This window comes from Lithobates pipiens, unplaced genomic scaffold (genome assembly GCF_037356315.1).
Source record: "Lithobates pipiens isolate NorthernLeopardFrog02 unplaced genomic scaffold, aLitPip1_a1.2 Scaffold_16, whole genome shotgun sequence".
NCBI classification, from domain to species: Eukaryota; Metazoa; Chordata; class Amphibia; order Anura; family Ranidae; genus Lithobates; species Lithobates pipiens.
This window is the reverse complement of record NW_027507748.1, coordinates 640,566,016-640,593,917: the sequence shown is the minus strand read 5'-3', so window position 1 is coordinate 640,593,917 and position 27,902 is coordinate 640,566,016. Positions and strand designations below refer to the sequence as shown.

Sequence of the window (27,902 nt, the reverse complement as noted above, 5' to 3'; positions counted from 1 at the left end):
TGCCTTTTAATGTTTATAGAAATTTTGTTGAGTGTACCTACCATGTGCAACCCTTTATAGTTAATTTGCCTAAAAATCTGGCGAATGCTCCTACGGGCAATCTGAAGGTCAAAATGTATACATAGAGAGGATGGATAGTAGGTTAAAAATACTTTCTTGGAATGTGCGAGGGCTTAATAGCAAGTTTAAAAAGGGCTGCTATTTTCCAATACCTTAAGCAGGTACATATCGTCCTCCAGAAGTCTACCACAACCAATATGGCCACTGCTAGAGCCTGAAGGAGGAGCACGCATGCTCCAAAGCGCCGCTCACTCCAGCCCGTTCCCAGAAGCCACAGCATCAAGTATACAGCAGAGCAGGGGGATTATATCAATCAGCCGCGATCCGACCATCCTGAAGTAAAAGGGAATACACTATACTGCCGGCTACTGGCCAGAGGACGGATGCCGATGCCTTTGTACTTTAGCTCCCAGGGTCTGTGTTCTACAGGGATACACGGATGAATCTTTTAATACTGATGTGCCTGTACCTCACTGTTTACATCTGAGTGTTTTTAATCCATAGAAAAAATTATTTTTAACTTAACCACTGCACTTAGAGGGCGCCGTCTTTTTTCTCTCTTTTCGTGTCATTTTAGAGCCTCTTCTTGCTTTAAGGACTGGCAGCCCATTAGTGAACAGCTTTGATAAAGACTATTTTACGGACTAAAAAAAAAAAAAAAAATCGAGTTATCCATTTAACACTGATGCCCATAATCTAATACTTTTTTTTTTTTTTTTTACTAAATCCCAGAGTGCGCCATATTACCCTCCTATCTATGTTGCTGGTTACTCACACCTCTCCTACACACAGATCCTCAGCCAGAATAGACCTGGCATTTGGGAATTCCCTCATTCTTAAGAGCATACATGCGGCCAAAAACTTGGCAGGAGGTACCTCAGATCACAATCCGCTCTAGGTCACCCTAGCCTTCCCTTCTGGGGGGGGGGGCTGGAGATTAGCCTCTGGCTGGTTACATGAGGATCAGGTAGTAACCCAGGTACAAACTGCAATGGACACTTTCTGGGCAACAAACATACATTCGGCAGATCCACACGTTGTTTGGGATGCATTCAAAGCTGTCTCCAGGGGCGAATGCATCTCTGCTATCAAGGCTGCTAGGAAGGAACGTGATGAGGGTGAAATCATCCTAGTCAAGGAGAGGGAGTACGTGCAGCAACATGCAGATTTCCCTTCGGAGGTTAGCTATGTGGCTCTGCTTGAAAGTAGGAGGCTGGTTGGCACTTCACCAACCTAGCGTGCACTGAGGTAAGACAGAGGGCTGAAACTATCTTTGCCGAGGGGGACAAAAATGGCAAATTGCTGGTCAATCTAGCAGCGGAGCACAGAGACCCTGTCAGTATACCAGCAATTAACAGTAGGAATGGCACAGTTGTCACAGAGGTGGAGGGTATCCTGGAGGAATTTACACATTTTTACAAACCACTGTATTCACCGATTGCTCCATACGATCAATCGGAATTGGAGGGGTTGCTCCAAAGACTTTCCTTAACTGTCTGACACCGACAGGGCTGCACTGGATGACGCCATCTCGGTGTTGGAGATTGAGGCGGCCATAAATGCATTTCCACTCCATAAGGCCCCGGGCTCAGATGGTTTTCCTGCGGATTTTTACAAAATATATATGTCGCGGCTAACAAGTAGACTGAACAGTCTATATTTGCATTGTCGAGAACAGGGAGCCTTGCCGGCCTTGATGATGGAAGCCTATATGGTGCTTCTCCTGAAGCCAGGCAAGGAGCCCATGGAGTGTTTTTCATATCGCCCTACTGCATTGCTTAATACGGACCTGAAGATACTCGCTAAGGTGCTGGCATCAAGATTGGCCAGGGTCATTTCGACTCTGGTAGACATTGACCAAACAGGCTTTATGCCGGGTATGTCAACCGATACAAATCTTAGAAGGCTATTCACATATACAGCTGGGGGGCGGGGGGGGGGGGACACAGAATTTCTGTAGAAAATCATTGTCTCTATTGACAGAGAAAGCCTTCGACTGTCGATTGGCAATACATGCATATGGTGCTGGAGGCCATGGGATTTGGCCCTGGTTTCCGCCAGTGGATTGCGCGGCTATACAGTGCCCCAAGGACGGCGATCAGGTTGGGTAACATGGTCTCGAAATACTATGAGAGGGAGGGGAACTAGACAAGGGTGTCTCCTCTCTCTCTCGCTCTCCCCCTCTTTTCGTTAATGATGGAGCCTATTGCTAGAGCCCTCAGGCAGTCTCCAGAAGTGGGTGCAATCCAGGTGGGGAGTGTGGCTGAATGTATAGCTCTATATGCCGACAACTTGCTCCTGTTCCTGAAAGATCCAGGGCCATCGCTTAGAGCTGCATTAACGGTCCTAGACAAATTTGCAGTTCTGGGCTTAAGGCGAACTGGAGCATGTCGTCAATTCTGTCGCTAGGGTCGAAAGCAGGTAGCCAGAGAGACATCACCCTTCCACTCCAATGGGTTTCCTCAATTACGTATCTTGGGGTCAAAGTAACTGCAAATATTCAGGACTATAGGTCGCTTAATCTTCTCCCATTAATAACTAGACTCAAGCAAAATGACAAAGACCTGGAAGAACCTCCCCCTCTCTTTAATGGGACGTGTCAAGCTTATAAAAATGAAATTTTTCTCAGTAATCCTATATTTCCTGCGCCACTCTCAGTTATGGGTCCCAGAGTCGTTTATTAAATCCCTGGATAGCATCATAGGGTCATTTATATGGTCACCGCAGTCGCCATGCATAAGCATAAAAACATTACAAGCACCATGGGGACAAAGGGAACTAGCGGTGCCCGACTGGCAGAAATATCTGGCCGGAGAGATGGTGTTTGCCAGGAAATGGCTGACAGCAGAGGATGGCGACTCCGCTACAGTTGTTGAAGCGGCTATATTGGGGTCATATGAAAGCTTAAGATTGGCTCTGTGCAGGGGTCTGAAATCCTGCCTACCCTTGACAAACTCCATGAAAGCTACAATTAAGGCCTGGGAAATTACCACCACTCTGATGTCGCCTAGTTATGTGGGGGGGTCACACCCTCAGCCCCAATATGGATGAACCCGAAGCTCCCGCATTTTTTCAGATTTCCTGATCCCATGATATGGGCGTGTAGGGGTATTAAGGTTCTGAATGACATTACTAGAGAGAACTCTGTACCTTTGATCAGTTGAAAGCCAGACACGACCTTCCCAACGCCTATTTTTTCCGCTATTTGCAGTTGTGCCATGCTTTTCAAAAGCAGTTCACTGGCCTACGAATAGAGTGTTTGCCATCTGCTTTGGAGTCTCTTCTGACTTTGGAGGACCTGGCTAAACCCCTTTCAACTGTGTATAAATCTCTTCTTTTTTTAAAACCCTTGGAATATCCAAGTGTAGAGAAAGATGGGAAGGTGAAATCACAGACATACAAGGAAAGGAATGGGATGATATGTGGGACCATCAAAACACCTGGTTTCGGCAAGAGATCGCCTGATACAATTCAAATTTCTGCACAGTGTGTATTTCACCCCTGCTAGTTTGGCACGTATATACCCTTCCGCCAACAGTCACTGTTGGAGATGCGATTACACCCCTGCCGATGCAGAACATTTTCTGGAGCTGCTCACTGATACAAACCTTCTGGTCTGGTATTTTACGGACTGTATGGCAGAGGTACTTAGTATCCCAATACCCAGGACACCCAGAGTTTGTCCGATTGGCCTAGTGGAGGAAATAGTTCCCTCCCGGGCACATCATACAACTTTTTTTCTACAACAGGAAGGCTATATTATTAAAATGGAAGAAAGCAGATGGTACAGAAGGTACAAGCAGAGTATATATACTATGACAAGGTACACTCAAATAGGTTTGTATACAAGGCAAGGGACAAGGTGGGGTGAGGGCAAGTTGAACTATGGTAGTTCTTTTGGTCGTCCACTGGTCAAGTGGAAGGTTGCCCACAAGGGGCTATGGTTGTATGTATAGTTTATATTGTACTGTGACTGTATGTAGTGTATGGTCTTTGAAAATGAATAAACAGATAAAAAAAAAAAATGAAAAACACACTATTTACGCTTGACATCGCTCTATTGATGACAATTGTCCCCAAAGTCTGCTCCCACTGACCCATATGCGAACACTGTGTCCTGTAGTGACACAGAAGTCAGCTGGAGAGAACCACTGGGAACTGTGGAGGACACAGAAAATGGTAAGAAATAAGACTGGCAACAAGGATATCATCCTGGAAGATATTACTTACCATATACAACAGGAAAGACTGTCCCTCTTATGCCCGATGCAGGACAATGCATATTCTTTCCATTTAAATACACATTTAATTCTACATGATCATAAGTAATGCCCTAAAGAAAAAAAACAAAAGAAAAAACAAAGGACAATTTTATTAGTCAGTGTTTAGAGAAAAAAAAAAAAAAAAAAAAGGACTACTAAATAAACATATGGAATAATGTTGATTTGTATTAGCCAAACTGTAAAATGAAAGAAAGCTAAAGCATAATTGAAAAAGAATGCATGTCTTTTTTTAATTGTGTTTTAAGGCCTATGTGGTAATAGAAGCGTTTTGGGGCAAAAAACTACAATCCTTAGCCCAACAAAACTAAAAATGCAGCTTTTGCTGCAATGCTAACCTTCAATCTGCAGCAGTCCCCATCAAAGGTTTCATTTGCCACTAGATGCCACCACCCATCCAGTTGATGGCCAGCATCACTCAACTTTGTTCCTCTGATCCCAGGCTGTCATACATGTAAACTCCAAGGGATGCACCATCACATCTGCCTGGGCTCAGAGCACTATTCAGAGTAAGAGTAGGGACCACCCACCACCATGCTGAGGAAGAAGAGAAAGTACCCATGTCATTACCAGACCCTCCGTAAAATAAGGCGTGCACGTCTGTATTGTGGGGGGTGAGAGCATCTTAAAACTGGAAATTTGGTTTAAAGTGGCTCTACACTGTATCTGAACACCAAACAAAAACACCAATTCATTTTTAGCATTCAAAGCAACCCAACCCCCCAAATATATCTACTCCCTAGCATTTCTGGCCATGGTTACTAGAGTAAGGGCAGATGATTCATGTAGCATTTACTTCCTGGAATCCATCTGCCCTTAGCTGAGAAAGCCATTCCTCCCCTCATGAACACTCCTGGGATGCATGACACCATTTGCCTAGGCATAGTAACCAGGAAGCAACTGAAGAAATTGATAAAAATGAAGCGTTTTAAACAAATATAATATACGTATCCATTTACTAAAGCCAGCAGCAAAAGGATTCAAATAGTCAATGTTGATTGAGAGAGTGAAGTTCCACTTTAAGCTTTCAAGTAGCAAACCCAAACAAGAAATTAACCTCCAAAGTGGGTTCTTTAAAGCTCTCATGGAATGTATTTTAATATTTGTATATTTGAAGGATTACGCTGTCTTGGCAATGCAGCCCTGCCAACAAGCGTCAAAGTATGGCAAATGCATTGAATGATGCCACAGAGAACAGTGGTTATGCCCAATGCGCGTAGCAAGCTAAATAAAAGGGCATGATCTTGTTTGCCAGTCTTCCAGCGCACACTTCAGATGCAAAGCCTGCTGAGATTGATGCGAACATTGTGCCAGCCTGGGCAGAAAGGGCAATTTAAAGCATGCCTATGCAGAGAAATATGGAGTCTTCCAATGCAAGCCTCCTCAGAAAAGTTACAATTTTCTGGTCTCTGGATTCAATACTTTGAGTTAAATGACCTAGAATAAGCAAGCAGCAAAGATTATGCATCTACCAATCTAAATACCTTTAATCAAGTCTTTTTTTTGGCTCCATTCACATCTAGGCGATTTGAATGGCAGGCAGAATTGCGGCGATTCTGCCTGCAATTGCATAACGCGGGACCAGTTTACGATTTTATTACTTCTTAATGGTACCCTAATCGTGGTGTGATTTTGCCATGATAAACTGCACTGCAATCGCAGCAAAATTGCAATGCGCAAAGGTTGGAGCTCACAAAAGAGCAGAAGCTCATTTTAGGTGACAGCGTTGCGATTTGCACTGCCATTGGGGTGCCATTAAGAAGTAAATGGCATCGCAAACACATCCTGCCGCGATTGGGAATCGTGGCAATTATGCCCGTGATTCAAAACACCTAGGTTATTGGAGCCCAAGCAACCAAGACATACAACCATGATACAGTACTACCAAGTCACCCGTTGAACAGTAGAACGAGATAACACATCAAAAACAAAACCACAGCTGAAATAATGAATCCCAAAAAAGAAGAGGCTATTTGAATTATGCAAAGTTATGTATCAACTTAGTATAAAAAAAAATGTGGAGCAGCAATTTTCTATCATCAATGTATTGAGAAAGTAACTGCAATGTTGGAGGAGACAATGGATATAGACTATTAGATATCCAAACATGTACACTCTCAAAAGGAATCTATAATGGATGTGTAAACGGAAGAATACGGATAATTTAATAGTAGACTAATTTTATAACATCTTTGAGTCAGCCCCGAGTAGTACAACACCACTTGTTACATTATAGCAGTAGTCAAAGTATGTAGAAGAGTGGGTCAGGTCTAATTCTGGCATGAACAGCCAAACACCCCATAATTTCAAAAACCTTTGCAGACACCCCTTTGTTTAAGCTGGGTACACAATAAGAAATTCACAAGGAAGGCGCAAGCTAGACAATTTTTATTGTACATGAACACACCATCTGAATTGCGCTCAATGTGTACAGTAATTGTACGTAATCAAGGAGACAAACGCGCATGATCAGATCAGCAAAAGCATGACCCGGAAGAAGGTGGTAACGAACATAGTGCATGAATTTTAGTATAAAGTAATACCATTGTCGGTTACATCACGATACGTACCTTTGTGAAAAAAAAAATAACTAAAAAAAAAAAAAAAAAAAAAAAAAAAAAAATCGGATGATCGTTCAACTATCAAAAAAGTGGGTCAAATTGACGTTCATTTTCAACCACAGTGACGGGAAAATTTGGAAATAGAAAACGTCTTGTATACCCCACAACATACTTTTCCCCTAGAAGGGCGGCAGCATTAAGGTTGTCTGTCCGGAGGATGTAAGCGTGGGGGATGTTGAGACAACCATTTCTGAGACATCAGTTTATTTGCTAGAAAGAGTAACCCTATTATAAAAGTGTCACAACGTCAGGCTGATATCGCATCTCATTCACAATATCCAGCAGGAATATTTTTAGATCAAAATGTGTTTGTAACACTGTATTAATTATCAACACTATAGTCTCCCAGCATCTGACCAGCTTAGGCACCTCCATAACAAATGGATCAAAATGACCTGGGCCTTGGCAACATCTGGGGCACGCAGGTAAAATCAGACCTTCAATGCTGAAAGCTTCTCCAGGGTTTTACACCTTTGTAGAATAAAAATCTCCATATGTTCTGAGATAGGAAGAATTGGAAGCAGCCTCCTATGTTGTTCATCTAATTCGCCTACATCTTATCTTGCTCCCATCCAGTATGCCTAGACAATGAGATCTCCGCGCACACGCACACGCACACGCACACGCACACACACGCACACACACGCACACACACACACTGCATCCGGAAAGTATTCACAGCACGTCACTTTTTACACATTTTGTTATGTTACAACCTTATTTCAAAATAGACCAAAAATCATTATTTTCCTCAAAATTCTATAAACACCCCATGACGACAACATGAAAAAGAGTTTGTCTGAAATCTTTGCAAATGTTTAGACACGCTTCACACATATATCTTGTGCTTAATCATTACAATGACTAAGTAAACCAATAGAACTTAAATAGACCACCCCAGTGGCTACAGGTGTTCCAGGGGCGGTACTAACCAGTAATACAACACAACCTGACCAATCAAGCTTCAGCCCCTAGGAGCCTCCGATTGGCGATTAAAATAAAGAACCAAATTGAAGATCCAGATCAGCATGCACCGAGACGTCTTGCCCATACATGCAAGATAATGGACCGATAATCTCCTAAACACATAGCGATACATATACTAAGGCCCCTTTCACACTGCCGGCCCCTGGGCATCAGCGGTAAATCGGCGATATTTTTTGCGTCGATTTACCGTCCTTTTAGTGGTGCTATTCAGCTGCTAGTGGGGCGGATTAAACCCCAGCTAGCAGCCAAGAAAGGGTTAAAAACCACCGCAAAGCACTGCTACTATAGCGCTATTGCTGGCGGTATATCCTCGCTGCCCCATTGATTTCAGTGGGCAGGAGCGGTGAAGGAGCGGTTTATACACCGCTCCAAAGATGCTGCTAGCAGGACGTTTTTTTTAGTGTCCTGTCAGCGCACCGCTCCAGTGTGAAAGCCCTCAGGGCTTTCACATTGGAGAGACAGCAGCGGCTGTTTCAGGGTGCTTTGCATGCGCTATTTTTAGCATTATATCACCAGCAAAGTGCCCCAATGGGAAAGGGGTCTAAATCCATTAAAAACATTGAGAAAGGGCAAAATGATAGCGAACAAGAGTACACACATTAACACAAAAAAGTTATATATGTATGGAGGGATGTACAAAACTGTCACTCATAAAAGTGGCCAACATCCCACTCAAAGTTGAGCCCGAGTGGGATGCGAGTCTGTAGGTGAAAAATCCAGAAGACTTCCCTCCAACAGAGGGACCGAAAGACATCACCCGCCCCCTTGCCCTTCTCTGGTTGTGTGTGAAAATCCCAGTAGATCGCCAGGTTTTTTTTTTTATTTTATTTTTTTAATACCCAGACCAGCCTGTCTGGCACCAACAACCATGCCACGGTCAAAGTCACTTAAATCCCCTTTGTTCCCCATTCCAATGCTCAGTTTGAACTTCAGCAAGTTGTCTTCACGTCTAGATGCCTAAGTGCCATGTGATTGGCTGGTACTAATAAAAGTAGCCAAATATATACATACACACACACACTTTTTTTTAAACAGGCAAAAAAAAAGAAAAAAAAAATTCAAGCATCTCTTATTTTTGGCTTCAACTATCTTGTTTAAAAGAGAAGAGGCCAGAGTGAGCCCTGAGGGCCTGTGCCTCCAACGTATACAAGTATTGATAGCATTTGCCTGGACAGCCCATACTCTGCTTGTAGGGAACACTATTTTAAAAAAACACTACTGGGTGTTGCAGTTGGTACATACACAGTAAATACCACCATGTGACCACCAAGAACCAAACCCCTCCAATGTATATAATAAATATGATTCTTGCAGAAATGGCAAAAATGGAATGGAGATTTGTGTAGGATCTACAAAAGTTGGAGGAGTCCAAACTATTGAGTGAATTTACCCTACCAATTACTGATCAGGGCAGTTTGCACCATGTATTACGTTTAGCCTTAAATTTATGTAGCAACGCAAGGAGATTACCCAAGTACTCCTGAATATGGGGTGTCACTTTTACTTCTAGGTATGTAAAAGGAGCTCACTATGTTATACAGACTATGACAGGGAACCCAACGCTGAATTAGTGACATAACAGATTCCAGAGAATAGCATCCCCATGGAAAGAAGGGTGTCAGTGTAAACAATCTGTATACTTCCGAGTCAGTACTAAAGCTGCTGGATTAACATTAAAGCCAGGCAAACAGTATTTCCAAAAGAAAATCTCAGTAATGAGCTTATTTCTCTAATCACAGGTTTCCCTGCAAAGGGATTGTTATTTTTATATATAGAGGCTTTACAATCAAGTTATACCTATCTGCTCTGTTGCAGTGGATTAGCACAGCAGCCTGGACCCTCCTCTTCTTGGGTCCCTCTCTGCTGCTCCTAGATGCCCTCCCCCCCCCCCCCCCCCCAAGCAGCTTGCTATGGGGCACCCAAACCAAGTTGCAGCTCTGCATGTACATTCAGACATGGAGTTGCAGTTCGGCCCCACCTCCTCTCTCCTGATTGCCTAATGACACTGTCACCGATCACAGCTCCCTGTAATCAAGAGCGGTTATCAGTGACGTGTCACACAAAGCCCCTCCCACCCACAGTTAGAATCCGTCCTAGGACACACTTAACCCCTACAGCACCACCTAGTGGTTATCCCCTTCACTGCCAGTCACATTTACACAGTAATCAATGCATTTGATCGCTGTATAAATCTCGCCCAAAGTGTCCACCATAATGTCGCAGTCATGATAAAAATCACTGATCGCCGCCTCTTAGAGATAGAGGCTACAACTTTTGCGCAAACCACACGCTTATCGCAATTTTTTTACCAAAAATATGTAGAATTCGTATTGACCCAAAATGAGGAAAAGAAAACGTTTTAATATCTTTTTTGGGGATAGTATAGCAAAAAGTTAAAAATAATGTTTTTTAAAAATTGTCGCTATTTTGTTTATAGCGCAAAAAATAAAAACCACAGAGGTGATCAAATACCACCCAAAAGAAAGCTCTATTGGTGGGGGAAAAAAAAAAAAAAAAGACATCAATTTTATTTGGGAGCCACGTCGCACGACCATGCAATTGTCAGTTAAAGCGACGCAGTGCCGAATTGCAAAAAGTGCTCTGATCAGGAAGGTGACAAATTCTTCCGGGGCTGAAGTGGTTAAAATAAAGTCCGATACTTCTCTGCCGATAGAAAGGTTTTGATCTACAATCACAATGCTGAATGGATTTTCCATACTGGTAGAAATCACATTCCACCCCCCTCCAGGCTACACCTAGTCCTAAAAAATGCTGCCTGCCCCCTCCTAATACCTATGCTGACTAACCTGACTAAGAAAGAATCATATGCTTACCTATTTTCAGCCCCCTCTGGTCTGGTGATCTACCCTGCGTTAGCTGCTGCTGCAGGGGAGAGGAGAGCACTCAACAGCTAGAAATGTCCAGGAGCAGCAATGTCACTCATAGGCTTCAATGGTACATCTGATGCTGGCACTCCCACCTCTCCCCTGCAGCCGTCAGGAACTAAAACAAGGGAGCCGATCACGCGACAGTGCCGAAGCAGAGAAGACTGAAAATAAGTTAATACAGACAACATTCTTACACAGGTTAATCAGTGTAGGTGTTAGAAAGGGGCTAGTTAGGTTTAGCCCAGAATTCTACTTTAACAATTGAACATTCTGGCACAGTAGAATTATAAACAGCAGAGCACCTAGTGCAAAGGGCCGCACTCACCACTACATCACCCTCTTGCGGAAGGCTGTTGGCTGGTAGCCTATTCTTCTCCTCATTGTTGTGATAGATGGCTCCATCATTTCTCATCACAAGACTGTGCACATCTCTTCCTAATGGGATCGGATTAAGGTTGGCTTTTTGGGTTGCAACACCAACTCCCCAGACACCTGTAATCATTGGAAAAAGCATGTTTACATCAACAGCCTTAAGTTTTTCCTTTTCTATTGTTCCACTCTTTACAAAAACATCACAATTTTACAAATGGGGTGTTTTTTTTTATCACATCTTCCCCTTATAATAAGATAATATTGATCATCTGGCATTCTGGGAGCTAGGCTTAAGGCTAGCCACACATCAGGGCTTGACAAATTTGCTGAGAATCTAGGAGCCAGTTGAAAAAGTTAGGAGAAAGTTATTTAAATCCTCTGCCCAGCGCCCAGAACTGCATGTCTGGGGCATCGGACAATAAGAATTGCTCATGCCCGATGCCAAGAGGAAAAGACAAATATTTAAAAAAATAAAATAAATAAAATTTTGCTTTGTTATAAAATTTTGCAAATAAGTTTTTTTTCTCCTTCACTGATGTGCCTTGATAGGCTGCACTAATGGGGCGGCATTGAGGTTGGAACTGGTGGGCACTGACAGGTGGCACTGATGGGCACCAATAGGCAGCACTGAGGTACCACTAATGGGAACTGGCAGGCGGCACTGATGGGCAGCACTGGCAGGCGGCACCAACTGGCATTGGCAGGTGGCACTGGATAGCACTGGCAGATGGCATTGGCAGGTGGCACTAACTGGCATTGGCAGGTGGAAATGTGTGGCACAGATTGGCAAGTGGCACTGGATTGTACTGGCAGATGGCACTGGATTGGCACTGGCAGGTGGCACTAACTGGCATGTGGCACTAACTGGCATTGGCAGGTTTCACAGTGTAACTGAATGCTCCCTGCAGTGCTGTACTGTGTGAAACTGTATGGAGAGAGAGAGAGGAGCTGACACATTCAGCGTGATGTCAGAGGTGGGCAGGACCCAGGGTGGGTAGGACCCGGCAGCTATTCAGCCAATGATTGGGCTGCTTAAGGGGAGGGCCCACATACACGTATCGGCCCGCCCAGATCCCATTGGCTGGTGTTGGAAAGCTGGGTCCCGCCCTCCCCGACATTCAGCCTCAATTTTGACAGCTCCTCTCTACACAGTGGCACTGCTCTGCCAGCAGTGTGTGGAGAAGGGAGGAGGATGTCAGAGGCTGCTGAGCTGCTCCATCCCGACTACCAGACAGTGCTCTGTGTCTGGAGGCACCAGACAGAGCAACAGAGGCACCTGTCAGTGACAAAAACCCAGGCGCCAGGTCACAATTTCTAGTTGCAACGGCGACCTTGGATCTGTCGAGCCCTGCCACATATGTATACACAGGTAAAATGTGTGCACCATATGGGCCACACCAAGTATGTCTAGGGATACTTTCCACTGGTTTATTCAGTGGGGGCGACACTAGCGTCTCTAACAATACTGACCATTGTGATCGAGAATATGAATGCGTGAACCCTCATGCAGAAGCGACGAATCTTAGGGCATGTCCACAATGCATGCAGTGGTGAACCCGCCTGTCCGCAACCCCTGACGCAGGAGGCCGAGGTCCCTGGATACATTTTGGAGAAGTGCTCTGGTACCAAGTACCACCTGGTATACTATATATCCCGCCTCAATCAAGTCAACATTGAGGATACCTTTGTGGATTTGTGCGCTCCATTTGCGCCAGTCCTCTGCCTCAGGGCTTATATCCAGATCCCTCTCCCATGCCACCTGAACTAATTTAGTAGAAGGGATAATAAACTGTTAAACCCCCTGGAGGGCAGCATTCCGGATGCACCGGTTTTTAAACAGTGCTTATTGCCGGGTCAGATTGAAGAAAATTTTGAATTTGTTGTAAGTGGAAGCTCTCTGTGGAGGGCATCCCCAAACTGCCTGTGAAGTGAGAGGGAGGATGTATTCCCCTGTGGTCTAGGTAGTCATCTATATGGTATACTCCTTTGTTCACCCACCAACCAAATTTATCGGGTTGTATGCCAGGGGTGCTTGGGGGGTAACAGGGGATTGCCAAAAAGCAGGGCCACTGGGGTATGTGCAGAGAGTACAGACCATCTTCTGCAACTTGTATTCCATGTGTAATGAATGAGAAAGCGTTGGACTAAAAATAACTTTACGGTGCTTTGAAGTCCAAAGCATAAGGTCCATTGCAAGCGGAGTGGGACTCACTTGGGGCAATGATGGCTGTGGAGTTGGAGCAGTTGAGCCAACTGTGCAGCCATATAATACTTCTGAACTTGGGTACCCCCATAACCCCCAGGTCTTTGGGAGCATACATCATAGCCCAAGCTATTCTGGAACCTTTGGCACCTCAGATATAATGGAGGATTTTAGAGTGGAAACGGTGCGTGGCAGCAACGTTCGATAATATAATAACCTTGTTAGGACTGTCATTTTAACAGATGTGTGTTTTTCCAGCTTTTTCCTCACCAGGTAATCCTGTATTTATTGTCCCTGTGTGGCTACGCTCACTTTCTCACTGTATCTATAGAGAAAGAAATGGCTGCCACACAGGCTGGACTTCAAAACATATCTGCCTTTGTTCATTGCAATGACATGGCTCCATAATAGCTTAAACCAGAAAGTGAAGAAGTCAGGTGAAAGGAAAAATAATACATGCACACCTTAGTGATCTCTACGTTTGAAAAAATCATTTTGTAGAAAAAAAATCATGATAAAAATATATAGCGCATTTACAATGAATTCTATATTTAAGTGAATTTACCTTTTAATCAGTCTAGACAGTAAATCTAATCACTCAGTGTGTTCACAAATCTGCATGCTGTAGAAAACATCACTGTTTGGACAATGCATATTGTGTAGTGAAGTGTTTAGTTTAGATCCCATGGTCTTGTTTTTTGTTAACTTCTCTATCACCTTCACCATAAGCTCACAATGGCCCTTGCACACAGAATTGATAACCATCTTGCTGGGAAGCTAGAGAAGTGTTTTTAGCACATATGTGCTTATTTTTACTTTTCTAAGAAAAAGGAGGAGATGTAAGGTACAGGTCAGCACAGTGCAATTTTTACTGTACAGGAATGCAGTCCTTCCAGATTATTCACTCACGGATGTACCAAACTCACTAGTTGTACCTTATAGCCATAACAAGTTTGAATGCCCAAAAGTGCACCTAAGACCTAGTACACACAAGCCGAATGTAGGGCACATCGGCCGCTTCAGTGGAAACCGGACAACAATCGGCCCGGCATCTTCAAAGCGGCATAGCCGAAAAAAGATCTGGAGATCGGCTGAGAGCGCTGACCGTAGTGTTCCGACTGGGAGATTGCTGTACTAATGTTGGTTAGTACAGCAGCTACTGAGCCGTCAGGTTTATTTTTTGTTCCACCCTGCTTGGTTGGGAAAAAAAAAAAAAAAAAAAACCCTACTGTGTGTGAACTAGGCTTAAGGCTAGCCACACCAGCTTACAATTCCTCTTGTTCAGCCCCCGGAATGAACAGGAGAAATCTAATAGATTCCTCCATCCACAATAAAACAGCTTTCTTAGAATTTCCTCAGCCAGCTGTCAGAATACATGAACAGTTAAGCAACCCATAGATCATGCAATTCTCTTTCCTTCCACAATTGGTGGAAGGAAAGAAAATTTCTTGATTCATCCATCAACAAAGTCAGTGTTGATGGGAGAATCTTTCCCAGAGCACTATTGTGTTCTGCTGGTGGGAAGACTTCCCTGCTGTTCAGAACACAATGATCACTGCTGGCTGCTATAGCCGTCAGCAATGATCGCATGAAAAAAAAAAATCTAACAGGCTTATCGATCAACGAATCAACTGCAGTACAACCGGCATGCCCAGAGTATGGGTCGAATCTAGGCTGATCCCTGCTGAACTGGCAGAAATTCAATCCATCTATGGCCGGCTTTATTGTACCTGACTGGATGCAGTCACTGTTTGACCGACAATTGTCCACCTGGTATCTCAGACAAGCAATTTTTGGCAAGCCAGGCAAGGCTCAAATTTGAGGGGATTCAGAAGGAAGTATCACATGCTAGCCACACATGGCAGCTTTTAGGCATCACCAATCCCAGGCATTAAAAGGAGCCAATTCATAGAACAAAAAAAATAAAATCAATTACCTATTCCAGACCTTAAGTGCCATTATGAGACAAGCTGTTCTGTTTTTTGAATGGAATCAGAGAACAGGTGGCAGTTGTCTATGTGCTTAGACCAGCCACTTTCAACCAGGGTTCCTCTAGATCAGGCATCTCCAAACTATGGCCTTCCAGATGTTGAAGCTACACATACCATGAGGCATTGTAAAACTGACATTCACAGACATGACTAGGAATGATGGGAATTGTAGTTCCTGAACAACTGGAGGCCCGTAGTTTGGAGACCTCTGCACTAGAGGTTCCCAGCCATTACTTCAGCTGTAGCTGACTGACCTCCCATCTGATAGGGGCTTGGACAGTTTTTGGTCCTACATCACTTGGCAGAGCCAGTCGCATGAACCCATTTAATTTTTTATGCTATCTGTAAGGGTGCCATTCTGATCTCCACTTCTGTATAATGGGAGCATATTTCCTACTGGCCACCAATGGATTGGCTTTAGCAGGGGTTCCCGGAGACCTGAAAATTATTTCAAGGGTTCCTCTGTGGCAAAATGTTTTGAGAAAGTCTGGAATTGCGGGGGGGGGGCATGGCGGAGTAGAGAGGTGTTTGAGTGGAGCTCCCAGCCATCTCCTATCTTACCCAACTCGACGCACTCCTTTGACCGCACAATGCTCATCTAAGAAGCACTCATCAAAAGAGGAACAGGAGGTCTAACAAACCAACCCCTTCAACATCCCCTCTGGGAGAAATACAAAGACTGGTCCAGCTGCTGCAGTCAGGCTCCCCGGATTCCAAGATGGCGGAAGCATATGCTGCACATACCTCAGGCCCGGTACATAACAGCCAGCCGGCCTCACCTACAGGATCCCAGAGTCCAGAGATATATCCCAGCATCACGCCAGCCTTCTCGTCTGCTTCAGGAGGGTCACCCCAACTACTCCTAACATATAGGGCAGACGAGGAGCGATTCTCCGAACCTTGCCTACAAAAGCTGACATTGAAGCGCTGGTGGGCCGAGTCGAGGCAGTTCACGGCAAGGAGTTACACGCAGTTAAGCAAGAGGTACACACTCTTTCCAACAGACTCTCGGCAGGAGAAAAATCTCTGTTGGCACTAGGCCGTAGAGTCTCAGACCTGGAGACACACCATCAATCCCAAGCAGAGAGGTCGGTGGGATTACAACTCCACTTGGAGGAGATAGAGGACAGGAGTCGCAGGAAAAACCTGACAGCTCTACCGGGACAATTACAAACCGGGCAGGGGTCTGTTTTCGCCGATTGTGGGTCCCCTCCCCCCCTTGGCTCTTGATGGTGGTACAGTTTAAGGGGTGACATTTACGCGAGTAGGTGGGGATGCCCCAGTGGCCTGTTGCACAGGGAAAAGTAAGGGAGGCTGTATGTTTCCCCCACCCACTGCATGCAATACTGTGTATGGTGACTAAGGCGACAGATACCCGATGGACCGTTTGGAAGGGGAACAGCCTGTCTGATTTTGACAATGTTTTTTACGATGGGGTCTACCATGTTCTAACATTGCTCCACTCATTGCCACCATTGGACACTGGCTCACCCAAGGATCAGGCCATTGAACTATGGGGGAAAGTACCATTAATGTTGGCAGGTCTTCCTTCGGAGTGAGCAGTGACATCATAGGGGGAGGCGAATCCTGGCCCGGGGATTAGATATGTCTTGCCCCCCAGACATAAGCGCACCTAGAGATATGGAGGCACTGGAATGTCCGGAAGGCAACACCACCTCCGGTGGGGGACTTAGTACACGGTGGGCTTCTATATACACCGGGGAGGAGATAAACGCTCTGATGGAGGTGTAGGGCTTAGGTCTCTTGCCAAATAGAGTGAACCCCACCAGAGTAATTGGGGCCTTACGCAGCGCCCCAACCATATTCTCCGAAACAGGGAATTTTGAACAACCAGCACAACACAGAGCAACCATTGGATATGTGGAATAGAGGGGGGGGGGGTGCGATACCAGGAGAGGCAGTGGGAGAGCAAGTTTAATAATGTTTAAGGTTATGCTTGTTGACCAGGGGAATGATTATGGTTTTCAATTATTACTCACCATAAACTAACAGTGTTGAGCTCTTATTGAATGATTTTCTGTGAGATATCACATTTGGTTAAAACCTTAATATGCTTCTTCAGCCACCTAAGTTCAGATTCGGGTGGTTGGGAGGGCTGTGGCCTCTCTTCTGTTCACAGTCCAACCCCTCCCCCAAATGGGCTTACACACCCAAGTTTTCGGAAGTGCCGTGTCATTTCAAGTGATTACTTGTCCAAATAGAAAGTCAGGTCTTATAGTTGAGACCTGCTCTGTAACCATTCTTGTACATGCAATAGAGTGACCCTCTTTTTTTTCCTCTTTTTGGGTCAACTCTTTCCACTCTTTTCCTTCTGATCTCTACTCCTCCCCTCCTCCCCCTTCTCTTCTACCCCCTTCCACCTCCTCCCTCCTTCCACCACTTCCTCCCATCCCGCAGCGGGGGCGATGGACTCCATAAAAATAGTATCGCTCAACACCAATGGTCTTAACATCCCAGAAAAAAAGACGTATGCTATTAAATGATCTCCAGAAATGCCATGCAGATATTGCCTTCATACAGGAAACTCATTTCCAACACGACAAATATCCACTTCTTAAAAACAGATTCTTCCCCATAGCATACCACTCCACCAACCCCATAGCCAAAACTAAAGAGGTGTCCATACTGATCTCTAGTAGACTTCCCAGTCAGTGCTTGGCGACCCAGACGATCATTTAATGTTCCTCAAAAGGCTTGTTGGCGACGTCCTACTTACACTAGCATCGGTGTATGCCCCCGATGAGCATCAGAGCACGTTTATCGCAAACACCCAAGACAAACTTGGGGAGTTCGCAACAGGCCATCTGATTTTAGGTGGAGATTTCAATATCCCCCTGATCCCTTCATCAGACACGTCCTCAGGACACTCGTCAGTACCTCCATCCCACAGAAAACGTGCAGCTATCTCTCTCCATAAAGCCCAACTGGTTGACGTTTGGCATCTGCAGCACTCGGGAGAGTGTGATTACATTTTCTATTCACAAACTTTATACCAGAATTGACTACTTTCTGATACCTCATAACCAACTACACTCGGTAATAGATTCCTCCATAGCCCACATTACCTGGTCAGATCATGCCCCTGTCTCGCTTACATACACACTTACTGGGAGACCCGTGGCCAGCTCGAGGTTCTGGCGGCTAAATGAGAGCCTCCTCCAGGTACCTGAAATCTTGGCAGAACTAACTAGAATACTCAACTTGTATTTTCAGGAGAATGACACCCCAGACTGATCTTGGTTCCCTGTGGGAGGCCCATAAAGCAGTCCTCAGGTGGCTCTTAATCAGGCCCTGGAGACAGAGCTAGGGACAATACGTGCACAGATCACAGACCTACTCTACTACAAGGCCAAAGCAGCAATGCAGCGCTGTCGTCAAATTACTTGAGCCAGGGGACAAATGTGGGAAGACATTGGCTAGAGCAGTCCGGGAACAAAAGCAGGCAGCCTACATCCCACATATTATAGGTCCAGACGGTCAGGTTACCCTCCCAAAACAAATCTTGAACGTGTTCAGTGACTTCTACTCTAAGCTATATAATCTACCACACAAACAACCCTCCCAAGTAGACGTTGACAACTATATAGCGACCTCCCAAATGCCCGCTCTCCCCACAGAAGTTAGAGATGAGTTAGAGGTGCCAATAACCTTAGAAGAGCTCCAGACTGCTATTGGAACTAGGAAAAGCCCTGGGTCCAGATGGGTACACCATTCAATATTACAAATCTTTCCACCCCACCATAGGCCCTCATATGGTGGCGTTTTTCAGTGAAATCAGAGCGGAAGCAGTTTTCCCCAGAGGTATGCTAAAAGCACACATCTCGCCGATTGCCAAAGAGGGTAAAGACCCAACCTCATGCGGGAGTTACAGATCCATATCTCTGCTAAACACCGACCTAAAACATTTTACAAAAATCCTGTCAACCCGGGTAGCACAACATCTCCAGTCCCCAATACACCTAGACCAGGTGGGCTTTATCCCCACCAGGGAGGTGGGAGACAATACCAGTATTAAACCTCCTTCATGTATTCAGCACTAAGTGCTCCCCGCGCATTTTTCTGAGCACCGACTCTGAAAAAGCACTTGACAGAGTGAACTGGAACTTTATGTTCGCAGTACTCGATCATATAGGCTTGGGAGACAGGATGATCAATTGGATTAACAAAATCTATTCCAACCCCATGGCACAAGTGAAGGCAAACTGCCTCCTTTTGCCACCTTTCTCCACTAAAAATCGAACAAGACAGGGGTGCCCCACTTGCCATTTGCACTCTCGCTGGAGCAATTCCTATGCAAAATAAGAATGAACCCAGACATTCAGGGCCTCCTGGTAGGAGACATCCACTGTAAAATCTCGACATATGCAGACAACCTACTGTTTGACCAATCCCATGATTTCCCTGCCAAATCTCTTTAAAGAATTTGATTCATACGGCATGATGTCGAACTTAATAAACTTCTCGAAATCAGCCGCTATGGGAATCGCCATCGCCCCTCAAGTCATGCAGTCCATGCAAGCTCATTTCCGCTTCAAGTGGACGAATGTGGCTCTAAAATATCTAGGGACGCACATCCCAATAGACATCAAACGCACATACAAGCTGAACTTCCCTCTCCCATTCTGACCAAGGCCCGCTCCCTATTAGAGAACTGGAAAAGAGGACTATACTCTTTGTTCGGCAGATGCAACCTCATAAAAACGTGCATCTTACCCAAATTTCTCTACTTGCTCCAAGCCCTCCCCATTCACATACACTCTCATTCTTTAAACAAGTACATGCCCTTTACACCCGATTCATCTGGGCCAACAAAAAAAAAAAAAAAAAATGCTTAAGTTGGACCCAAATCTCTCTCCCTAAACAGCAGGGAGGCTTAGTGGTACCGGATGTCAGACAATACTTCCAGGCCACTCAGCTAGGTCGCATACTGGACTGGAGATGAAACAGAACGACTTAACTATGGGTGCAGACAGAGTAGGCTCAGACTGACATCCCACTAAAAGGGAGCGCGCTGGTGCCATGACTCTCTCCCCTTGAGACTGAAAACACACCCCCTTCTGGGTACCACATTACGTCACAGTAAACTGTGCAGTCGTCCCTCACTTTGAACAAATCTCCAATTTTAGGACATCCCGACTTTGCGCCAGGCCTTCAATCGACTGAATTTGACTCGCTGAGGAGAGTAGGCACTGATCATGCCATAAAGTTTGTGACGGCGGAACGTTGGCCTACCTTGCCAGAACTGACTGAAGCAACAGGCATATACCAACTTCCTTTTTGGAAAGCGGTGCAGTTACATCATTTCCTTCACTCGATACCTGACCCTCAGGACTTTTCTCACCAACTAACGACCTTTGAAGAATACTGCGCAGGAACTGAACCACTCTCCAACATGTACACACTGCTTAACTCACCTCCTACACAACCTCAATTACTCTGCCTAGATAGATGGGAGAGAGATCTCAACTAACTTCTCAGAAACGCAAAAGCAGAAAAATCATCGGCTGCACCATTAAAAGGTCCGTATGTACTAAAATACAGGAGACAAATTACAAAATTCTAACAAGATGGTACCTCACCCCTTCCAGACTACACAAATGTTTCCCCAACACCTTAGACCGTTGCTGGTGCTGTGGGGAAGAGGAAGGCTCAATGCTCCAAATCTTTTGGTCCTGATCTAAACTGCAGAATTTCTGGAGAGCAGTTTGACGCATTACTCAGAAATTTACGGACTGTGAGACATCGGATGACGCAGCCTTCTTCCTCCTACCTAAGTCAAAAATCAAGATTAAAAAATACAAAAAGTCATTGGTTCGCCATTTACTGAATGCAGCGAAGGCATGTATACCACTTCGCTGGAAACAACAGTGTCCGCCGTCCGTGTGGATTGGCTGCGGAAGGTAGAGGAAATGAATAAACTAGAGTACCTGGTCCTAACTGTGCAGCACAAAAAGGGCAATGAGAAATACTCAGGTACTTGGACCAACTGGAATATTTTTATTTACTCAGACGAGGGAATATCCCTCCTCTGGTCTTAACTGGCCAATAATCATCTGTAGAACCTTGGAACCAGGAACGTTCCCCCACCACGCTAATCCTTGCTCCGGCTACCCCCCCCCCCCACTTCTCCCTCCCCCTTCCCCCCCGCTTCTATTTCCTACTATGTCTATCCTGCCTCCTCTAACTATATATCATGAAGAAAAAGTGGAAACAGTAGAAACGAAGTCCTGTAGACACCAGACACATGTGAAAAGATAGTATTGCATAGACTCATACGTTACTTATACTTTTATTAGGCACTGTATGGATATGTGATGTTGCCTGTAACAATGAATATGTCTGTATACAAATTGCATCTTCAGATTGACTGTAATGTTGGGATCTCTCCCTCAGTTGGTGTTTAATAAAATTTATATTTGGAGAAAGTCTGGAATAGAAGGTCAACTGTTGCAAATTATTCTCAACTACAATCCTCAGAGCAAAACCAAAAAGGTTATAAAAATGTTATATATATTAGACACACGCACCAGGTTAACACCACTTCTACAAAAAATTTTAACTTTGTCAACTACTTATGAACTGATGTGAACAGACAAGCTTACAGTAAGCCCAAATATATTTTGGTATGCCTTCGATCCACCTGGGTTTACCACACAGTTTCTAAGGTTACACTAGCCAACGAGTGTATACCAACCTGTAGACTGGACTTTAAACTCAAAGTAACTCTTGTTCTGATGAAGAGGAGCATTGGCAAGGCAGGCACCAGTGCCACAGATTCTTCTGCCATTTTTAACAATTACAACATCCGTTCCTGCAAAGAGGGGAAGATGCATTAACTGTGCATATCAGAAATGTTATTTGTTTTGTACTCCAAAAATATTTTTTCCATTTTTATTAATCAGTTATTCTTCACTGAAGTTTTAAAGATCATACAGATTGCTGGCATGTTTCAATGCATTTATACCAAACTGCAGTAAAAGTATATCAAGAAATATCAAAATAGAAAAAAAAGAGTTAGATGTCACGCTAAAAACTAAATTAATAAATCGCTAAAAAATATAGCTGCAGCTCAAATTTGTAAGATATCTACAAACACCATAACCAAAACACAGAATATAGCTGCGCATAAAGTTAAGCTAAAATAATGTAATAGTATATGACAATTTTTGGTGTTTTTTATTGTCATATACTATTACATTATTTATACCAAACTGGTTTAAAGGTTCTGTACAGTGACTGGAATACATTGTGAAATGGACATAGAGGGTGTATAGCTGGATGATGAAGAGGTGCATTCAATAAGTAGCATTCAACAGAGCAGAAGAGGATACGACATGATAACTTGTATAAAGGAAGGAGAAAAAGAGACACCGGAAGTAACGCTGGAGCGCACCGCTCGTTTTTATTCATACACCGCTGTATATCAGTGCTCCATAATGTGAGTACCCTGTCGTTATATTTTAATAAAACTCGCTTTGCATCTGAACTACTACACTATGGATTACCATCTTTATATCTTGTGAGGTATACCCATCTTAAGATACTGGAGTGATAGGATATACACACCTACACTCTAATAAGGCTGTAACCTCACAGCCGTGAGGTAAGGGCACATCCACTCACTTATTGGACGGAGGAAAGAAAATCACTGCACTGATGTGTTTGCATGATAACACCAACACCTGAGTTTGAAACAAAGTTGAACTTTTATTTTGCAGAATTTTGCACGCTTATTTTAAATTCCAGGACTAATTAATTTGCAACATTAGCACTTTATTTTTATTGCCACTTGCTACGTTTACACAAAACTATGCACTGGTCTATTTGCTGTATTTGCACAATGAAATGCACCTTATGAAATAGTAGTCCATGTTTTACTTTATTTTTTTATTTTTTTTATTCGATGTATTTGATATATTTAGAGTTGTTTTATATTTTGCACACTCACTTGGCACGCTGTATTACATTTATGCACATTTGTTTTAACTGCTACTAGAGTGTACGTATATGGATTTCTATTGTCCAGATACTAGCCCATGATTGCTATTATACATTTATTTATATAGCTCATTACGGAACATACAAGTTAAAAGGTGATTCTTTTTTATATCAAGTCCTTATCCATATATAGTTCTTTTCCACTACCTTTTATTTATAGTTTCAATATCTAACCCCTCTGTTTGCTTTCCCCTCCCCCCCCCCTTTTTTCCCCCTCTACTTCCTCGTTTCTTTCTTGTCTCATACTGCGCGACACTATCATCTACAATTGATAACTTGTATAAACTACCAGGCTTGGTCCACCAAGACAAAGATTTAGGAAAGTCAGGAATCCAATTTTTTAGTTCCTTTGAGTGGGGAACCAATCCCAAGTTAAGAACTATGGTCAGGTTTGTATTGTTTTTATCCTATTTTACCACACCAGCAACAACGCTCAAGGCTGTCACCAAGAAAAGGAACCTATATTACGAGTTCCACAAACAGTCAAGGAAACCCAATAGGTTTGGATCCTACCCCATTCTGTCCAATAATGTCCATAGCTGGGTTTACAATTCAATTTCAAGCTGCAGCGTATAGAACCCCTCATGGCCAGTTCACTCTGGAAAGCACGCGTTCCTTTGCAATCTGGTTTTGCCTGCCTAGTCATTTCAACGGGCTGCCAAATGCACGGAACTGCGGAAAAGGTAGCGCAAGCACTACTTTTTCAGCTCATACAGCACCAAACTGCTGTTCCATCTGTTATGGTGGCTGCAATCGCAGCGAGTTTGCAAGAAGAATTTAGCATACCAGAAACAATTAATGGCACCCACGTGTCTTGCACGGGCAGCGCCTTCACGTGTGGTGCTGAACACTTGTACAGAATGTGCCTTTCCAGTGTTTAAAGGTCCTCACAAAAATTTGGAAAAGGCATAAAAAATAAAATGGTTCCCTTTAATTGCAGGTTAGTAATTACTACATCACATTAGTGACTAATACAGCATGCATAGATGATTAAAGACTTACACAAGCAGACATTTATAGCCATTTTATATGCCTAGTGTAAATTTCCCGGAACTCTCCTGCACCTGGTGCTGTGCACAGCCTGCCATACAAGTGAATGGCAATATGCGGCTATACCAACACCAATACTTCTTCACATCAGCATTTACCAGCATAATTCCTGAACATGAAACTATCATATATAGTTACATAGTTAGCAAGGTTGAATAAAGACAGCAGTTAATCCTGAGAGGGACAATTGTAGACACTCAATCTCCGTACATTGCACACTCACATCGGTCCCTGCCCTCAAGGAGCCCACAATCCAGGATCCCCATTCATATACTAGGGCCAATTTTGGACAGAAGCCAATTAACCTACCTGCATGTCTTTGGAGTGTGGGAGGAAACCGGAGTACCCAGAGGAAAACCACGCAGGCACAGGGAGAACATGCAAACTCCAGGCAGGTAGTGTCGTGGTTGGGATTCGAACCAGTGACCCTTCTTACTGCTAGGCAAGAGTGCTAACCACTACATCACTGTGTCGCCCCCATATTAAAAAAGGGAAAAAAAAATTTTTTGGACGTACATGCCCCTCTCTAAAGTATATACTGAAGTTAGACTAAAATGTCAGGCTGATTGCACTCCTTAGCATTCATCAACTGCCATGCTGGAATTGCCTTCCCTGGCTTATTGCATTTCTATCAAGTTGCTATAGCTCCTCCATTATATCCCTTCACTGTACTGGTGCAATATACTGTCCCCTCACACACCCCATGATCCTCTCCAGCAACCAAATACTCCTACTCCAGTTACATATTCAGCCATATTTGAAATGCAGAGCATAGCTTTCATAAACGTTCCAATGTTGCAACACTGAAGGCGCCACCCGCCCCTTGTGACTGGTGGTAAAAATCTGCCTTGACCAGGTATACATGTGGTATAGAAACTGGCATGTCTATCTCCTGTTCATGACAGCAACATCTGCCCCAGTGTGATTATTAAGTGGCCCCTAACCCAGAAATAAAGTTGTCACCACTGTATAGGAATGAATGAAATGTCAAACTGATAATTAAAAGTGGAGCTCCACCCAAAAGGGGAAGCTCCTTGTATGCCGCCTGCCACATTTGGCATCTTTGGGTGGAGGTGGGGAGTGGGTACCTGGTTTTGACAGGTACCCGCTCCCACTTCCAGCTAAGCTCGCCTCAGAACCAGAAGTTCGGCCCCTCCTCCTTCCCCCCGCAAGGGGGGGCGGACTCCTCTTTCAATAAACACACCGGTTAGAGCTGCGCGATTCTGTCCAAAATGAGAACCACAATTTTTTAGCTTAGAGTAACAAGAAGATCACGATTTTCTCATGATTCTTGCAACATAAAATCTTTCACATTATACAAAAAAAAAAAAGGGGCCAACTACTGGTTTGTTTTTTTATTATTCTTTTTTTTTTTTACTTGAAACCAACAAATGTCAGAAAAAGGTTTAGTGTTTAAGTGGTTAAACTTTTTTCACTTACACACAAAGTCTATTCCATTGACAAACTGTTACAATGTTTATACTGAAGTATAACTGATAAAGAATGTTGCATTCTTGGCAGACTGCCCAGTTTTTTTCTTCCTTTCTTTTGACTGCTGTGGCTTCAGAAGAGCAGAGAGAATTCCTTGCATAGATAGAATAGTGAACACTTTAGTCAAGATCGCCATAACGATTCTTGACGATTGTGCAGCTCTAATACCAGTAGTAGGGAACAAGAAAATGTTTTTTTAACACCTTAACTGCATTCTCTGCATTAAAACGGAGCGCCACCACATTTGGCACCTTCTTTGGTGGGGGGAGTGGGGGTTCACAGCTCCCCCAGAGCCAGCCCAATTAGAGAACGCAGTGCATGCATAGTAGGGAACTGCCTGTGAGACTGGAGATGGCAGCGGCAGACCGGATTGAAAAATCAGCTCGGGTGAACTGGGTGGCACTGCTGGATTCCTGGACAGGTAAGTGTACAAATATTAAAAGTCAGCAGCTACAGTGTTTGCCTGGAGCTCCTCTTTAAAGGTAAAAACATTCTGCGCGCAGATTGCCTGACAGCCCCTCTTATACAGAGCCAGATTCAGAGCTGTGCCCGAGAGCAGCGGCTTACTTCCTCCTCACAGAGCAGATTAATAATGGCTCCCACTGATATCAATCAAATCCTGTGATGAAGGAGCTGGGGGCGGGGCCAAGTTGCTCTGTCCAGGTAGCACAGCACGGGAGCAAGCCCGCAGGCATGTCTGAATGTGTGCCAAAATAGGAATTGGCTTCCTACAGTGGCACACAGAGAAGAGGAGGAGCCAAGAGCGCTGGCAAGGGACCCAAGGGGAGAATTAGGGCTGCTCTGTTCAAAATGATTGCACAGAGTAGGCAAGTTTAAAACTTTATAAGCACCTTTGACAATATATTGATCTTGTCTTAAAGAGGGATTTCACTGTGAAAAAAAGTTAAAAGCCAGCAGTTACAAATACTGCAGCTGCTGACTTTTAATAAATGGATACTCACCTGTCCCAGGATCCAGCGATGTCGGCAGCCAAGGCCGATCGATCGATTGGCTTTCGGCTGCTGCGGCCACCATTCTAGGTGAGGGACTCAGGAAGTGAAGCGTTGCGGCTTCACTTCCCGGTTCCCTACTGCGCATGCGCGAGTCGCGCAGCGCAATAGGAATTGTCCACGCTGTCTCTGGGACCCGTGTGTGTCCCAGTAGACAGCAGGACAGGAAGAGGCATAGACTCCTGTGGTAGTCTATGCCCGGAAATGGGTGTAAATACCTGTCTTTGACAGGTATCTGCACCCCCCACCCCCCTGAAAGGTGCCAATTGTGACACCGGAGGGGGGGGGGAGGGTTCCGATGAGCGGAAGTTCCACTTTAGTGTGGAACCCTGCTTTAATGTGCCTTTCTTACTGGTTTCGATGATCTTTCTAATATTGGCTCTATGACACTCATACCAAATACCCAGTACTCTGCATAAACTGGTAATTTACTTGTCTGGTTTGTGCATAATAATCTACAAAAAAAAATTAAGCACAAGGCACTGCTGGCCAGGCCCAAACCAGTGGAGTAGGAATGGCCAGGTTTATTTATCATCTGTATCCCATTTTGGAGTATTGCCTTCCCTTCCTGTAGCTAAAACAGGAAATACAAGAAAATCTCTCCAAAAAAAAAAAAAAAAAGGGAAGTGCTCTGTTTTCTTTAGAACAAATGTCCCCATTGGATGATTTCCCCCTCTATTCCCACTAAAAATCTTGGCTGTTTCTTCATTTTCAGACCTGGTAACAACGGTCACCAAAACAGTACATTTCCCCCTAGCAGAGACACAAACAGCAATACAAACCTGACAGCGGTTCAGCACTCCATCTAAAACTTAATGTTGGCTTTAGATGCACTTCAGTTAAGGAATTGGTTTTAAATATTTGATTTGTTTTAAACATTTGTTGACAAGTAATATGATCTTTTTTTGGACAATACAACTAAGACGTCAG

General features: G+C 44.2%; 1 protein-coding gene across 1 annotated transcript in view; it reads right to left on the bottom strand.

Annotated features, from left to right (window-relative positions):
- Positions 1-27,902, bottom strand: part of SPRYD7 (SPRY domain containing 7) — a 51,469-nt gene that overhangs the window by 6,411 nt on the left and 17,156 nt on the right. Inside the window, exons 2-4 of the mRNA XM_077484283.1 lie at positions 22,118-22,234; positions 11,162-11,328; positions 4,291-4,393 (exon numbers count right to left, since the gene is read on the bottom strand). Of these exons, the coding sequence (XP_077340409.1) occupies positions 4,291-4,393; positions 11,162-11,328; positions 22,118-22,234 (387 nt within the window). The remainder of the gene's footprint in view (positions 1-4,290; positions 4,394-11,161; positions 11,329-22,117; positions 22,235-27,902) is intronic.